At 39.7% G+C, this 17,751-nt stretch overlaps 1 protein-coding gene and 1 long non-coding RNA gene across 9 annotated transcripts in view; one reads left to right on the forward strand and one right to left on the reverse strand.

Annotated features, from left to right (window-relative positions):
- NCOA2 (nuclear receptor coactivator 2) overlaps positions 1-17,751 on the reverse strand; it is a 286,892-nt gene that overhangs the window by 30,685 nt on the left and 238,456 nt on the right. For 7 of the 8 annotated variants that reach the window (XM_073892872.1, XM_025870705.2, XM_025870706.2 and 4 more), the window contains 4 exons: positions 15,014-16,283; positions 7,493-7,703; positions 5,165-5,371; positions 2,058-2,273 (listed from right to left, as the gene is read on the reverse strand). In XM_073892872.1, coding sequence (XP_073748973.1) covers positions 2,058-2,273; positions 5,165-5,371; positions 7,493-7,703; positions 15,014-16,283 — 1,904 coding nt within the window. The remainder of the gene's footprint in view (positions 1-2,057; positions 2,274-5,164; positions 5,372-7,492; positions 7,704-15,013; positions 16,284-17,751) is intronic. The other variant, XM_073892874.1, reaches the window with a different exon arrangement.
- LOC141372801 (uncharacterized) lies at positions 315-13,892 on the forward strand. Its single transcript, XR_012378230.1, has 3 exons — positions 315-373; positions 482-546; positions 13,793-13,892. It is a non-coding gene; the product is annotated as an uncharacterized lncRNA (long non-coding RNA).

Consider the following 17,751-nt stretch of genomic DNA (forward strand, 5'->3'; position numbering starts at 1 on the left):
CAGGATTATTATGGAAATAGTTTAGCCTTACAGACCCCCTGAAAGGGCATCAGGGTCCTGGACCATACTTCTGAGAAGCACTAGATCACTTGTTCCTAAACTTTTATTAACTGTAATTCAGTTAGCTCTCCCAGAAGAGAGAGGGTGGAACAGAAAGAAGGCCCAGACAACTCGGATGTGCTCTTTCTTAGAAGTTCTTTTTAGAGGTTTAAAGCTAATGGATGACACGAGCTTTTCAATGATTTTATTGTTATCACCATCTATAGACCTGTCTTCCGTTAAAATAGGTAATTTTCTGTTGAGTTCAGGGTTTTTTTGAATTTATTAAAAATCAAGAGAAATTCAGCTACAGAATACACAGCTCAAAGGCCAGGTGAGGTGCTCTTCAGTAAAGAAATATGGAAAATAAATTGAATTTCTGGATATAAGGGATTTATTAATTATGATATTTATTTATTTATTTATTTATTTATTTATTTAGTATTTCAAGTAACCTCTATAATCAACATGGGGCTCAAGAGTGACATGCTTTACCAACTGAGCCAGGTAGGTGCCCCTTAATTATGATATTTTAATGAATGAATCAATACATTAAAAAATTTCTCAGTTTAATTTTGCATGAAAATCTGGTCATTTTTAGCACTGTTCCACAGAAGCCTCAAATTGTATGAACTTATGTTTGGAAACCACTCATCAATTCGAAGTACATTCTCCGCAGAAAGGCTATCTGAATGTCACCTCTCAGAAATAAGACAAAAATGTGCTGAGCAATTACATAACTAGGTAGGAAAGCGGAAGCCAGAGGTAGGATGAGAATTCTGCATTGTCTTGTCAAAACAATCCTGGTACCTTTCCGTTAATGATTTAGCTCTTACTCATCGTGCAATATCTAAGTATATGAAAAAGTACATAAACATTAACTTACCTGAATTATGCTAACATGCAAGATTTAGAAGAAGGTTAATATGTCAATGATTAAGAAAACAATCTCATGTATGAGTTGTACAGATCATTAACCTTTTTTTTTTTAAAATGACAGTTTTACCGAAATATAACTGACATGCCACACAATTCACCCATTTAAAGTATATGACTTAGTGGGTTTCGGTATATTTGCAGAGCTGTGCAACCATTCCGATAATCGGGTTTAGAAAGTTTTTATCCCCCCAAAAGAAACCCCATGACCACTAGGAGTCACTCCCCATGTCCCCCATACCCCAAGCCCTAGGCAACCACTTACCTACTACTTTCTTTCTCTACAGATTTGTCTGTTCTGGGCACTTCATACAAATGGTGTCGTATAATGTATCAGACCATTAATCTTAATAACATGTGAACTGTATCCAAATAGAATTTTAGCGATCCTCACATTTTGTGAGATGTTCTAAGAAGACCTTGTACCTTCAGTGAGGACCCTGGAAAGTCTGGTTTAATAGTCTAGGATGGTGGCCCAAGAATTTGCATCTTGTCCTGAGATGATTCTGATGATCACCCAGAGTTAGGAACCACTGCTGTAACACTGAAATGTTTTTAAAAAATATCATATGTATAACATTTACAGTGTGACACTCCAATTCACTCCCCCCAAAGGTTGAAATTAGGTAATTTAATAAAAATAAAACACCATAAATGTAGTTGGTTCTTTAATGTAACTAGAAAGCTTTTCAGATTCTATGATTCTATAGAGTTCTAGCAAAATCTCCCTTATGATAGCTTGCCATGAGGGGAATCACCTAAACTGCAAATGAGTAGCATATCCTGAAAGAACTTTTGGAGCTGTTACTGTCTTCTAAGAAAGCAAGGAGATTAAAAGTAAAGAGCGCTAGAGGGGTGCCGGGGTGGCTCAGCTGGTTAAGCGTCTGCCTTTGGCTCAGGTCATGATCCTGGCATCCTGGGATTGAGTCCCACATTGGGCGGCCTGCTCAGCGGGGAGTCTGCTTCTCTTTCTTCCTCTGCCCCTGCCCCCCGCTTGTGCTCGCATGCGCTCTCTCTGTCAGATAAATAAATAAATAAAATCTTAAGAAAAAAAAAAAAAAAGAGCACTAGAACTACCTTACCTAGATTCATGACCTGAGACTGAAGCATCTGTCTTTGGCCAGGCTGGCTGTTGGGTCTCATGGGGATGCTGGCTGTTGGGTTCCGAATCATACCTCCTTGGATTGGCCGGTTCATGGCACTGGTGGGAGCAGCACAGGTGACTCTCACGGCAGAACTCTGTGGTGCCCATTCCCCAGATGGCATAGTGGGCCGGGAAGCATTACCACCCATCATTCCTGCAGGCAAGCCAGAGGAAACAGAGACATGGGGTAACTGAAAACATAGTCAGCACGTATGAACACCAGATGATCTCACTCTGTGGAAGACAATCATTCTGTAATACACAGTTGGCCCAATAGGTAACGCCCTCGTTGGGACAGACGCAGACCCTTGGCTAAGAAACAAGAGTTGGCAATTTCTACAGTTGCTCAAAGCACAGACTTGCCACTCTTCATAGTTCGGAAAAGCTGTTAAAATTGTTCCCATATGTACTTAGAAACAGGTGCTGTGGTGTGTGGATAACCCCAACTTCCTTCCTCAGGAAGTGAATCACATTAGCTGATCTACACGTCAGTGCTTTACTTTCCAAAAGGGAGGTGAGGCTAAGAGAAACAAGGTTTAAACTGATAATCAATACTCTGGTTATAAATCCGAATCACAGAATATCCCATGAAGCCGATGTCACATTTTTAAATCCTCAGCTCCCTTTCAGACTACTATAATTGTTAAGCTTCAAAATTGACCATGGTAGCCTCTAAAACATGAAGAAATTACAGGATCTTTCTACCACAGTTTTTTATATCCAAGGCAAGGGAACTCCTCCTTATAGGGTACTTCAATATACCTGGACCACCACATTCCTGATCACATAGATCTAGAATGGGTTAGGGCAGATTGGTAAAATCTTTTTATACTTGAGATATTATCAGTTATTTAACACTTAACAATAAGAGCACAATACTCCAAGCAGTATCAAGTGTTTACTCTCTCTGGCCTGGCCCCTGGGGATGCTGACAATGGCCAAATATTGGCTAAGACTTGATGTTCTAAAGGGGAAAAAAAATCCCAGTGAGAACCCCGCATTTCAAAATGTTTAATGATGGATATATAAAAGTTTTGCTTTCATTATGGGGCGCCTGGGTGGCTCAGTCGGTTGAGCATCTCCCTTTGGCTCAGGTCATGATCTTGGGGTCCTGGGATCAAGTCCCATGTTGGGCTCCTTGCTCACTGGGGAGTCTGCTTCTCCTTCTGCCTCTCCCCACCACCGCTCATGCTTTCTCTAATAAATAAAATCTTAAAAAAAAATAAAAGTTGTTTTCAAATAGATGGCTTGCTTTCATTTACTTTAATTACAATAACTAAAAATAGGGTATATTTAAGAAGCGGAGGGAACATGTATTGTGGGTGGCTTTTCACTTGTGAAATGAGAATGTGCTACGTCAGGATGATAAGGAATAAAGGATAATTAATTTGAAGAAGTCACAGAACAATATTATAGTAATATATATTTTAAAAACCATTTAAAGATTAAATTTGAATTACACAAATGTATTATGGGAGAATAGGCATTTTATTTTTCCAAAAACCTGGTCTCTAAATAATATAACAAGATTACGGCAAGTCCAGAAAGCAGAAGGAAAAACGACCCGCAATTCAACAGCATTCCTGCAATTATAGTAACTGGGGTCTCAATCTCTTTCAGGCTTTTTCTTTTTCTTTTTTGAAACAAAGCACAGGCACTGTTATGATCTTCAGAGTCTGGACACCAGTGATCTCCAGGCTGCCCAGATTTGAAAACAGGTATACCCCTAAATTCCTCCCTCCAAGACCTCTCCAAGAACTCAGAACTTCTTGTGTTCTCCTAATAAGGAGGCACTTTTAATGAGTCACTGGGGCTCCTTTTCTGTTACAGAATGTTGCAGAAAGCAGTATTTTGTTTACATAAATCAATAATTTATCTTAAATTATAAAATTAATATGGCCCTTATTTCTGTGAATACATAAAGCAGTGAAGTAGTGAGTGTCTGGCACATATGGTAGGCGCCCAATAAATATTTGTTGAAGGAATCAACGATTTTAATACAGCATGGTACACGTTTCCCCACAAATTGCTTGCTCATCAATACCTGAAAATAAATAAATCCAACTTTTCCCCTTAAACTGAATTCTCATTTTCAGCCAGCTGTCTAAAATGGCAATGCGTATACAGAGATTAAAAACTAAGCTAAAAGAAAAAAACAAGAACAAATATAAATTCTTTTCATAATATCTATTTCTTTCAATGCCTTTTTCCTGAGTACTTCATTTTGTCAAAGGAAGAGGGCTGTAAATTGTGAGCAGTTCATTAGGAAACTCAGCATCCTGCTACTAGGTCTGTGATAAATAGATATCATAGGGTACAGGACGTGGTGGTAATAGCAATCACTGCTGCTCAGATGACTTCTAGCCTTAATTAGCTGCAAGTGTGAGAATGTGGTAGTTGTGATGACACTGAGTACCATCTAGCAAACGTGCAGGGGCAACTTGGTAGATACCTGAAGTCATAGCAAGTCAAGGTCGAAACCAGATCACAGGCAAAGTCATATATCTTCAAAAAGGGAGCCCTGGACCCGGTACTCTTAGATCAAGCATATTACCATGTAAAGTTCTTTATTTTTAATTAATATTTTTCTGAAGAACTATATCATTTATAAGTATGAAAAGTTGGCTGAATTTTAAACTTTCATTCTGAAATTCTCCAAAAACAAATCATCAATTAATAGGAAGTTTTGGGATTATCAGCAGATTACAGGAGATGCCAGCAGCCACCAAATCATCTTACACGTAACACTACAATGTCTAGAACAGTAAACTGGAATAGAAGACATAAGCCTATGCTATAGGATTAATGATTAGAAACCTCGTAAAAGTAATGATCATAGAATAAAACAGTCAGCTTACTGGAATGTTTCCCAATGCTTCACATGCCACTCTCCCAGTCAAAGTTTGTAGAATTTTCTTACCTTCTAGTATTAGTTTCTAACATAAAAAAAAATTCATTTGAAAAATTCTACTACTTTGATGTGGATGAATACATCATTAAGTTAAATAACCCACCAATAAAGTAACCATGCATTTGAGCCCTTACCTGTACTACTGTTCCCTAAATTTCCTTGGTTTCCTATCATCCCTTGATTACCCATCATTCCTGGCTGAGGTATCACTGAGTAGGGACTACTGTTTCTGATTGGTGGGAAAGGTCCAGCACCAGTTGGGCTTTGCAATGTGATGTCAAGTGGTAAATTCTGGTTTGGCAATAACCTGCCCAGTTGCCCTGGTCGTGGGTTATTAAAAGCTAAGGAGAAAACAAATGAAAATTGAAGGTTAATATAGGATAATGGAAAAAGAACAGCAACAGAAGCAGTGATCAGGGAAAATGCTGTCTGTAAAATATCAAAGATATGCACATCAGGGACCAATTGCCTACGTAAAAGACAAACTCACAGACAAAAAAACAAACAAACAAAAAATAAAAAAAACAACCATATGCAGCACAAAAATTTAATCAACAGGTCTTTTAACTCTTAACAATCTTGCAAAAAGAGAGGAAAAAACCCCCATGTCTTTTACCATATATTTTCCTCCCCATCACTAATTTCTAACATTTAATCCTATTTGCTAGGTAAAACACTCGTATGGTCTTCTCCATATGTACCATTATTGGAATTTAGGAGTCCTGCTTTGTCACAGCTATGAAGCTACAAACCTCTCCTGTATAGAGCCCCAAACCTAGACACGTGTGGTTTGGACATAGCATTTCTTAACTGGACTTTTCTAGAAGTAGAGTTTGGTTAAAAGTACCTATTTGCCTTGGAAGTTAAAATCTTTTAAGTGTGAACTCTGCCCCCTAAAGTCAGTATTAAAGATTTAGGGCCCTGTTTAATCTTCTAAATACAGCTTCTTTAAATTCCGGACACATTCAGATTTGAAATGATTCTTATGGTGGACGGACAAGAATCCATGGTGGTGTGCGCACTGCACTGTACCTATCACATAGGTACCAATAATTTGATAAGAACATTTTTAAATTTTAAAAGTATACAGATATTATAAAGGACAGTTTATAGAACTACTTTATGAAATAATATCAAGTATTTTATTTTCACTGACTTACATAAAGCATAGTATGAAACAGAACATTCAGAATAAATAAGTTCTTAATTAATAACAGAAATAAAATATTTAGAAGAATTAGGGCTCGGAATGGAAATGGTGTATGTTTAATCATGATCCCCTCAGGTTTAGCTCTCCGGCTAGCACTCAACAATCTGACCACCATCAGCAGGTACAAATAGAGGAGAAAGCATGAGTCCTCATGCCACCCTTCATTAATGCCTCCGGTTAATGAGCATAAACTTCTCTAGTGTGCTTCTTACTCACTCCCCGACTCTTTGACTTTGTGATCCCCCACGGTCCAGAAGTACCTTCCATTCCTCAGGAAACACGAAGGTTTGAGAGATGATAACAAACACAAACTATTTTGTTTTATCCGTTTCAGAATAATCAAGAATCACTTGAGAAAAGATCTAGTAATTAAAGATATTTTGTGATTTGGTTGATGGTTGCCATTTACAGTTTCAGAACAAATGCTAAGCACAGAATGAGACTGTACTTGACGAGGGAAAAATCATTCTGTTCACCAAGTTAACTAAGGACGTCATTTATCATTCCATAAATGACGTCTCTCTGCACAGGAGAGAGATTTTCTTCCATTCAAAACTGTTGGACTACTTCAGGTAACTGAGTTTGTAAACTAAGTGATCCTGGTGAAGAAAGAATTCGTCTTAAACTTACAAAAATCTAAAATAAAAAGAATACATGATAGAAAAAATGTATTTGCTAAAATAGTCTAAGGTCTTCCAGCTCTATATCAAATTAGTTAAAGTGCACTTAGAAAACATGTATGATAAAGTTCCATTCAAACTGATATTTAAAAGATTATTCCTAAGAGACAGGATAAGACTTTTTTAATGTGTAGAGCCCGTTCACATATTATGATTAAATATTAAGAATTTTTAATAGCATTTTATTCCTAAAAAGTCAGCCTAACTTTATAATTTTTTATATATTTAAAGTATCCACTTATATACTCAAACACATAAAGTCTATTTTAAACCCCATTTCTGAAGGCAGTAGCAAAAATAAAGGGAAACATGACAACCACCCAAAGAACTTTATCTATGTAGGTCAGTCTCACTGCAAATTGATTAAATTAACCACAAGAGAATACTGGAAGGCCATGTTCAAGAGAGTCCATTTTGAATGGTGTTTTGAAGAACCTGGGCAGTAGATGGCGCTATTTGATCACAAAAACCTTCAAGTGACTAAGCTGTTTGTATCAGATTTTAATAATCACTGTTTCTAATGGTGATTATATGGGAATTTCTTGGCATAACCATCAATATCTCATACTCACTGCTCTGTGAAATTCGCAATGCTGTTTTCTGGGCTCCAACAGGTGTAACAGGACTGTTTTCAGCTGTGAGTTGCATGAGGTCATTGATGATGGCTTGCTTGTCAACTGATCCAGCAGGGGCGCCTGGCCTCGTGTCTGGGAAAAGCTGTGGTAATTGACTATTCTGCAAATCATCCAAAATCTCCTCCAAGTTGTCCAGCTCACTGCCAGGCTGCAGTTAACAAACAGAAGAGTTTATCCAGTCCCACCCTGAGGGTGGGCACCACAGCCCCCTCTGCAATTACAGACCCAACTGGCATGAGGCACCACCACAGCCAAAGGATGCAGACACACAAGCAGACCTCTGGCCTAACAAGGGAATTGATCTTTTAAAAATTTAAACTGACAAACGCCAAATAACTTAATCTCTTCGTCCTCTATTTCCTCATCCAGAAAAAGAGTGGTGACTGAATTAGAAAGCTCTCTTCCAGAGCTGATTCATTGGCAATGTATAAATTCCCCTTTAATGTATGCTAATAATTCAATCAGTCATGAGTATGTATATTTCTAATTAACTCTGAGTGTACTAGGACTTATGGTCCAGGTCTAGGTTTGTGGTTAACTCTAAGAAATAACAACAAAAAACTGGTTCAAAAAAAAAATATGATCGAAATTTACACTACATCAGTGTTTTGTAGGTGGTCATTTCCTTCTAGGACTTCTTTTTTTAAGAGCAGGGGTAAAAGGCAAAATAAGCGCAAAGTAAGCTCAAAGTCACCATGAATAGTTAAGCACTGCCTTTTCGATTTGACTGGTATTTTTTTTCCTGCTTGCGCTTTCAGTTTCAAATGACACTGGCTTTCTCAGTCAGTCACCAGCTTAGGTGACAAAATGTAGGGAAGCAGGATAAAAACATGGTGTCTCCATACACAGCATCTATTAACCTGACTTCACAGAAGGCAGAACAGTGTTTCTTAGGGCTTTTCCTTCTACTGAAGTCATTTCATTTCAATTACCAACATCAAAATAATAAGGTAAATATCACCACTATCTCACACCTACTACTTTTCTTCCAAAAAGCTCAACATATTTTATATTAAGTAGAACCTATCAAGCAGTGCTAACCACACAAAAAAATGGAGAAGTTAAATGTTAGAAGTAGTTTCTAATGAAGAAAGTGGTAAGAATGATCTCTTGGATGTCAAGGTGGAAACACAGAAGTTAGGTAGTTCCCTCAAAGTCACTGGATGGAATCTGAATCCTTGACCATGACTAGACATTTTATCGACACAGGGCATTCAAATGAAATTGTTTACATCTGATAGGAGGTAATACTTGGAGCAAAATGGCTCACAGTTTTATTCTATATACAACCCCTATTCCCCAGGCAGAGGTTGGATTTACTAAGGTTTTTGCAATTTATGGCATATGTAGTATCTGTATGGGAAGTCTTACTGGACATATTTCTCAAGTTGGGAAAGAGAAACTGAAGTGACATTTTATTTGATTCCTTCTTCAGAGTCAAGTAGCTTAGTAGTAACCTGGAGATCAACTTTCTAGGAAATTCCCAGTGTGTTGCTGGGGCAATTACAAGACCATTTTCTAGTTTAATTTAGCCACGCATTTCTAACAGAAGATGGAGGCATCAAATATGGGAAACATACATCTTCGGTAAGGGTTGGGTTCCAAAGTCAGCATCCTGAAGTATAGACGGAGACAAAATGACCCTTGGGGAGACACCTCACTGTGCACCTATGTCCCCTCCAAGGGCGACACAGGTTCTCCTCCGGAGCGGAAGCACACTGCTGTTGTTTTAGCTGAGTCCTAAAATGACGTAGTGTGTAATGTGCGTAGGGGCTGTGCTGCACTTAAAAACCCTGTAGCTACATGTTCACACTGCTAGAGCCATAGGAGAACCCAAACCCAGTAACCTCTTGTCATCCATCTCATGATGGTTCTGCAAGGGTACATACTTATGGGGTAAAATGGTGGGCAGAACTGCTCACACTACTTAATCACTTCGTAGCTGCCCCTTCCTTTCTTCTGAATGTGTACAGATGATTTTGTGTAAGTTAAACGTACATGTAAAGTGACTCCATTGTAAATCTATCTTTATCATGTTTTGCTGAATACAAAAGGATAAACATCAGTATGGACATCTATTGTCCTCCAAGGACAGTTCCTGGAACACAGTCATGGACACTCAGTCAATTGGATGAATTCCTTTAACCATATTAACCTGTGATTTAAGAAAATTTCCCAGGATCAACTAAATTTCTCACAGAAATTCCTATAATTTCCATTATTTTCTCAGAAAAATATTTCATAAAAATGTGTGATAAATATCCTTGTAATTGTGTCATTAAAATAACTATAGCGATAAGAGGTTCTAATAAACGGAAGTTTATTGCTGTCCTACGAAACCAAGTTTCCCTACTATGCTGCTGCCTTGTGTAGAGTATTTTATTTATTTAAAAGCTTTTATTTATTTATTTGACAGAGAGACACAGTGAGAGAGGGAATGCAAACAGGGGGGAGTGGGAGAGGGAGAAGCAGGGCTTCCCATGGAGCAGGGAGCCTGATGTTGAGCTCGATCCCAGGACCCCGGGATCATGACCTGAGTCGAAGGCACAGACAACCAACGACTGAGCCACCAGGCGCCCCTAGACTATTTTAAAAAGTGGCCCTTGAAGCTCATTGTGTGTGTGTGTGGGGGGGTTGTAGGGAGAGTAAGGGGTGAAGGAGGAGGAAGGAGGGGGGAGAATAAGTAAAGTAATAAGATACTTGAGAAAGCTCTGCAGATTGCCTTGGATGAGAAACAGCCAAAAATAAATAGGTTCATATAAACAGTAATAAAAATAAAGTATATTATTATCCTCAGTGGATGCTCTTATACTTGGCCCCCAATCCCAGATATGTGTAGAAGAAAGCTTTTACAGTGTAGATTAACAACAGCCTGTGTCTAGACTCCTATCTTTCCTTTTTACCTTTATTCTTTTCACCCAAATAAAATTATACTCTAAACCACATCCGTCAAACAGAAAAATAACTATCATCATAGTTTCAAAGAGTTGTAACAAGATTCATGATTCTTCCTATGTAATCTACTCGTGTCTAATATAATGAGTTGAAAATAAGTCTAACGTTATACGTATAACATGTTAAAATAGATTTGGATGGCTGGGTCGCCTGGGTGGCTCAGTCGATTAAGCGTCTGCATTCGGCTCAGGTCATGATCCCAGGAGTCCTGGGATCGAGCCCCGCATCGGGCTCCCTGCTCCACGCTTGTGCTCTCTCAAATAAATAAAATCTAATGTGTGTGTGTGTGTGTGTGTGTGTGTGTATTATTTGGATGGTTTAAATCAATTTATTGGTTTTTCAATTTCAAATAATTAGAAAATTTAAAATGCAGTATTTTCCTTGGTTGATTTTTATTTTTAAAAAGCATGTATTAAAAACTGATTTTCAAGTTTTTAATCTCTGCCATTTTAAGAGCCGACCAAATTCAACTCTGGATCAGTCTAGTTCCGACAAGTAAACACTTTTTTGGGGTGCCTGGATGGCCGTTGTTAAGCGTCTGCCTTCGGCTCAGGTCATGATCCCAGGGTCCTGGAATTGATCCTGCATGATCCTGCATCGGGCTCCCTGCTCAGTAGGGAGTCTGTTCCTCCCTCTGACCCTCCCCCCCACCCCACCCCCGCTTTCTCTCTCTCAAATAAATAAAATCTTTAAATAAATTTAAAAAAAACAACAACACTTTTTTGTCTTAAGAAAGCCATGTAGGAACTTCTTGGTTTCATAGTCAAAAGAAATTGGTTCTTTGGATCCCCATAACTATGGACATTATTCGAATTCATTCAGCTTGCCATCAGAAGAATACATTACGTAATTTTCCCCACTGGAGATAATATTGTTTTGCTTGTGCTTATTTCTTGTTAATTTTTGGAGTACACATTTAACATTCACCTAATTGTCTTAAGTATACTTTAAATGATCTTCATCAAGGACATAAAATTCAGAATGTCTACTATAACCCCTACGGCTGTTTGGCAATAAAATCTGGCAATTATGGCATTTTCTTCTGTAGTTATGTAAGTTTTGGAAGGGACAGATTTGATCACATTAAGTTTCTGATCAAATATCCCCCCTAAATTTTTTTAAGCTTTAATTCTCACCAAAAGTTCTTCTAGTCCATGTCTACTTTTTTTTTTTTTTAAAGATTTTATTTATTTATTTGACAGAGAGAGAGACAGCGAGAACAGGAACACAAGCCAGGGGAGTGGGAGAGGGAGAAGCAGGCTTCCAGTGGAGCAGGGAGCCCGATGCGGGGCTCGGGGCTTGATCCCAGGACCCTGGGATCAGGGCCTGAGCAGAAGGCAGACGCGTAACGACTGAGCCACCCAGGCACCCCAGTCCATGTCTACTTTGTTAGGCATTTCTTCACAAGACAAAAAGATTAATGCCTTCCTTTAAAATGCTTTGCCAAGATTCTTCAAAGTTTTGCTTAGGCATCTATTCGAATGCTCAAATTAGCCACATCAATTTGAATAGTTAGTTTAAACTATTTCAGGCAGAAAATGAGTCAGAAAGATTTTTATAAAAGTTCTACAAAATGAAAATTGGACTTGATTTCTTTAATTTTTCATTTTTCTGGTTTTATGAATTTTTCATGTGTCAAATCAACTTGTTCTCTGAAGGAAATATAAAGAGCACATGCATTTTAATAACATAAGTGTTTTAATAAGTTACAAAACATTTTTTCAAAAATTTAAATAAAAAGTGTAATTTTACCACATTTGCCTAACATAAAATTGCTTAAAAAAAAAGGTAAAATTGTTAAAAGATGGTAATACAATTCTACTGCATTTGGTGGGAAATTTTCAGGACATTGCCAGTTTAAGATACAGTTTGCCTTTCTGGTGGAGCTAAATAGCAAGATGTTCCTTTTAGACTAGCTCTAAGCCCTCATTATAACTGGCCCAGTAGCGTTAGAAAGAACATAAGACTATCAACATGCTCTACTGGGTAAATAAGTGTGTAACTGGAAAGTCGGTAAACATATTGGAAATTTTTCAGTCACTGCTTCCTGTTGGTGCCGAGATGCTGTAGAAACAAATGTTGTTTAAATAGTCTACCCAGTGAAGAACGCTATTTTAGGTATAATAGCACCATCGAAGTACTTCCTGTCCTTAATAAGTTATAGGTAGGTTAAACACACACTTGGTTAATGGCTCTTTTCGGAGTCAAAATAACAAGCCCGTTGACTGCATAATTCAGGCTCCCTAACAGTTTATCTTATTAAATAAAAAATTTGCATTCCCCTGAAATGAAAGAAAAAAACTTAAACTGGTACAGCAGTTAAAAGGAGATACAATTAATCTGTTTTGGGAATACTGAAGGCAAGCAGGAGGCAAAAGAATCATTGTTTTTTCCTTAAAGTAAGTCATTTTAACTTTGATCTAAATTTAGTTAATGCATACTTCCTGTGGTAACTTTTCTTTTCAAGTTGCAATGTTTTCAATGTTAAGTTTGCTCTGAAGCAGTATTTTTTGGCGGAGTTTTATTTTTCAAATGGGAGTGAATGGAGGGTGAGACCAGGGGCTGGGTTTCATTAAGAAAAAAAATGGTGTGTGTGTGTGTACACCCTGCTTTTTGGTCCCAAAATAACAGATTTGTGCTGATGTTCCCTAGGTAAGATGATTTTGATTAGAAAAACCTGTCTCCTAAACAACAATTAGAAATGGCAAGTGACTCAAGGACTTAAAAAAAAAATTCTTTTTTTTTTCAGTTTCTTGTCTGAAGTTAGCATCATCACACACTAAATATAGACATGCCAAACAGTGTCCCCCTTCCCTAACCCTCTAAGTCCCTAGGGCCTCAGGCCGGGGATAGAAATAAATTCTGTGTATGGAGGGAGGGGCCAGCCACTTAGCCATTGAGCTAAGGTGGCCCTCATGAGTCACCATCTTGCCCTCCGGCATGTGTTAGGGAGACGGCATGTGTTAGGGAGACGTGAGTGACAGTATCTGTGCCTGCCACTCACTCTGTATATTCTAATCTAGTAAACCTCAAAAGATGAAAACACTGACAGTTATCGATAGTTTCACCCTACACTTAATCCAAGCTTTGCTACTAACTTTCTGCTGAAAGAAACTGAGGTTCCCCCACTTACTGATTTTACTGTATTACAGAATAGCGGTATTGTCGAACCCTGCTGCTAACATCTAAGTTCCAGGGTTAATTATCAAAGATGATTATAGAATTAGGATGTTTCCCTGGTGAAGGGCATGGAGGTTTAAAAAAATCATATCTCTCTTACAGGAATACAGCAGCTGCCAAGACATCAAAGTGAAAGAAATGAAGGAAGCTAAGAGCTTGGAAGGGCGGATGGAGTCCCGCTCTGTGAGGCGGGCGTGTTTGGCCTCAGCCTTCCTGATTCCTGCTTTCAATCCTAGCCCTGCCCCCGGGCCAGCCTCGGCTGACTCAGCAGAGTTCAAGTATAGCAAGGGAGTGTTGCTCTCTCCTCTCCCCACGCACACCTAGTCCCCCAAGACAGGGACACATCAACTCCCTACTTGCAAAACAAATTTCAAGACAAATTAGTGAACCATTTTAAGTAGAAAGGCCAATGCAGCTTCTTCACTTGTTAACCAATGAGGACTTAAAAGATTTGAAGTCCAGGGCTGTTCCCAGGTATTAGAGAGGGAGTTGATAAAGCAGGGTGAAGTCTTGGATCATTAACCCAGCCCGTCACTGAGTCCCCAGGAAACATCTTATGCCAAACCATTATGTCAGAAATAACTCTCCAAAAAAGAAAGAAAGAAAGAAAGAAAGAATTCTTTAACATTAACCAGAAGGTTCGGCTGACGATAGAGAAGGGCGCGATGTTCCTCATTAGGTTTGAACACCAAACTCTGATCTTAAAGAGAAAGGTAAATGGGAAATAATTTAATGAAGTCTGCCCTGACAAAGCCAGTTTCAAGGAAGTGATTATCCCCAATTTAGGCATCTTCTATTAACAGGGTCAGCAAACTACAGCTGGCCTGTGGGCTAAATCCTGCCCACCACCTGTTTTCCTATGGCCCCGAGCTAAGAAGGGATTTACATTTTTTGATAATTGAAAAAAAAAATCAGAAGAGCATTTTGTGACACACAAAAACTGTATAAAATCCAAGTATCAGTGGCTGTCAGTAAAGTTTTATTAGAACACAGCGCCCTCATTTGTCTGCATAGTGTCTATGGCCGTTTTTGGACCACAGTGGCTGTTTGGTCCGTAGAGCCTAAAATACTCACCACTTGGCCCTTTCCAGGAAAAAAAAAAAAAGTCAGTCAGCCTTCCCCTCGTGGATGAAAGTGTCACTCGTTGCTAGACAGGAGTATTTGGAACAGGGAGCTTCAGTGAGAATTAACTCTGTCTCCAAGTGAGAACAACAAAGGAGAAGGCTTATTTTTATCCCTTCACCTGAGGCCTCCAAATGCCCCTGTGAAAATCCTTGATGGATATGGATTAGTATACCTGAGAGAACACATTACACAACTTACCTGCTCACTAGGCTCAAAGCTCATCTCCTCCTTCTCAGTTTTCATAGCTATTAATTTTGTGTTACTGGCAGGGTCTGTCTTACTGTCCAGTCGCTCAAGTTTGGGGGTCATTTCTGGTAAACCAATGTCTTTAGTATCATCTTTATCTAGCAAGTAGCGAAGTAGTGCATTCTCTTTCTTCTTGGGGCTCACTGGCTCTTGCTTAATAGTCACTTCTGAGCCAGAAGCCGTGCTGTTGGCCTCCTGGCTCAGCTCTTTGCCTGTGGCTTCTGCTGTTAACTTAGCCAAATCCACAGGGGAGCTGCTGTCCTGCAAGAGTCTGTGCAAAATCTTATGCTTCTCCTTGAGCGAGGTTCCATGTGTCGAGCCAGGACCAGGCAGGCTCGCTGTGGAGTCCTTGTTTGTGTCCGAGAGGGAGCTGGGTAAGGGCGAGGGCTCCATCTGGTCCGATTTGGTGGTCAACAGCTGCAGGAGTTTGGTCTGTCCTTTGCTGTCATGCAGCCGGTTCTGTGCGTCAGCTCTCTCACCGCTCACAGCCTGGGGCATGCTGGAATCGTCCGCCTCCTTCTGCTCTCCTGGACGGCAGGTGCTCTCTGCTTGACCAGTCGTACCTTCAGCCGGCTCCCCATAAAGCCCGAAACAGTCTTTGGAGTCTAAGCTCCCCATCTTGCTGAGTGGGGGAGGATTCATATTAACGGGGGAGTTTTGCAAATTGCCCAGTTTCAGGTCTGGTGAAGCCAGCGACGACCCTAGTGAGACCCCGTGCCCCTCGCTGAGGGCCTGAAGTGCGTTGAGGGAACTGTTGGTGTAGCTATGGCTATTTCCTGTGCTGCTGCAAACTCCAACAGGGGAATGCAAGCTTCCTGCGGGCGAAAACTGACTGGGTGGGATTCGAGGGCTGCCGGCCACTCCGGGACTCATGCGATGCCGCGGTGAAAGCATGGAGTTGGGCTGTCCTGGATTCATGCCAGGGCTGCTCTGGGAGGGACTGTTCATTTTGAGTGCATAGTTACTACCCTGAGGAGTGGTTGCTTGCATGCTTGACACATGGTTCATTCCCCCGGAACCACCAAACCTGCCCATGGGCATGCCCATTTGTTCCTTTGGGCCATTGATGGGAAAATTTATATTGCTACCGAGGGTCATGTCCTGACCTGGGTTCCCACTGCACATGGCCTGATGGGCAGGGCTGCTAGAGCTAATCGGATTCAGTGGCTTCCCCATCGCTTGTCCCGTCAGATCCGGATTCATGACACACACATTCTGCTCTCTGTACGATGAGGAAAGAAATATAAAAGGAAACACATTTAGCGAGTTGTTATTAATTTTAAAGAAATGAGATGGCCTCTTTTCTTTAAAAGAACAGACTACATTTAAAGGACAGATAATACTTGGATGAAACAATCTGCAATTATGGACAAGACTGAGCACGCATAATTTTGGACCAAGAGGGATGTTTTTCAGTCAACCCATTAAGATGTCTGCGGTTTTACAGAGGAGCTGTCTTTAAATGTGACTGCTACTGGATTGAAATTGTAGTTACCAGAGAAGACATTAGAGGGGTTCCAATTACATAATATTATCTTTCTCATTACATGGTATATTATCATGAATAACTGAGAACTTTTACCATCTTAAAGGAAGGACCCTAACAAGCAGAGCTGTCTTCAATTATTTGCCAGATCACAATTCTTAACAAGAGACACATCTGTAAGCCCAGAGAGCTCCGAGGTATACTACCCGGCTCAAGACGGACAGCAAACTTAGCGGGAGAGGGGGGAACTCGCCCCTAACTAGTAGAGACTCCACAAGTTCTAGAGCCAGTAAAGTTATCAAAAGTATTTAGAACTAGATCACCTTGTCTAACAGATCCCCTTGCAGGTCAAAGCGAGAGCCTCCAACACAGACAACATGGGACAGAACTTCAGAGTGACCTTGCTCTGTGATCTTATTCCCCAATGCCCAGACAACTCCAATCCACTCCCTTACTGGTGACTAAAAGCAGGTTTTCCGGGCTAGATGATTTTCCAAGCCCTGTGAGCTTTAATTTACAGCCTTGGCAGTCACTTGTGAGTTACCACATGTGTTCACAAATCCAAACAAAACAGGTTTCACAAATTGTCAAACATCAGCTTTCACTTAGGGGGGTGAAATTTGGCACATCTGTAATCACTTTCAAATTGTTTCAGTTTGAGGTCAGATTTATTAACAGTTGGCAAACAGGGATGCCTGACTTTTTTTTTTATTCCTAAATAAGAAAGTATATAACCGAGAAATGTAATAAAAGGGGATTCTTTAACCAGAGCAACTTTATATATCTTGATAGTACCTCATCAAATTTTATATGGCACATACATACATATTTATATAACTCGAAATGTAATCATTTTCCTAAATTCGTGCTCTAAAACAGTATAGTTTGACATTTGTTTTAAAATCAGCATTCAATTTTCTGTAGTCATTTTTTGATGGAAATGTTTATTAGCTTTCAATCCAAAGGCCAAAATCAAGAAGTTAATTTAAACCTGAGGGGGGGAAAAGTCTAAAATATTCCCTCTAAATATATATATTTGGAAGTTGCAGATTTCCACGCCCAGGAGCAGAAGTCCCACTAGTGGCTTCACTATTTCTGCACCGCATGTGTCACCCCTGGGAACGGACCGACTTCCCTTCTCCGGTATGACAGGCGCTCCTGTTGGAGCAAAGTGAGCGCTAGCCTGTGTTCTTCCAGCTGGGTT

The sequence above is a fragment of the Callorhinus ursinus genome, unplaced genomic scaffold, assembly GCF_003265705.2.
Source record: "Callorhinus ursinus isolate GAN/ISIS: 27379988/994484 unplaced genomic scaffold, GSC_fseal_2.0 scaffold5, whole genome shotgun sequence".
In the NCBI taxonomy this organism is placed as follows: Eukaryota; Metazoa; Chordata; class Mammalia; order Carnivora; family Otariidae; genus Callorhinus; species Callorhinus ursinus.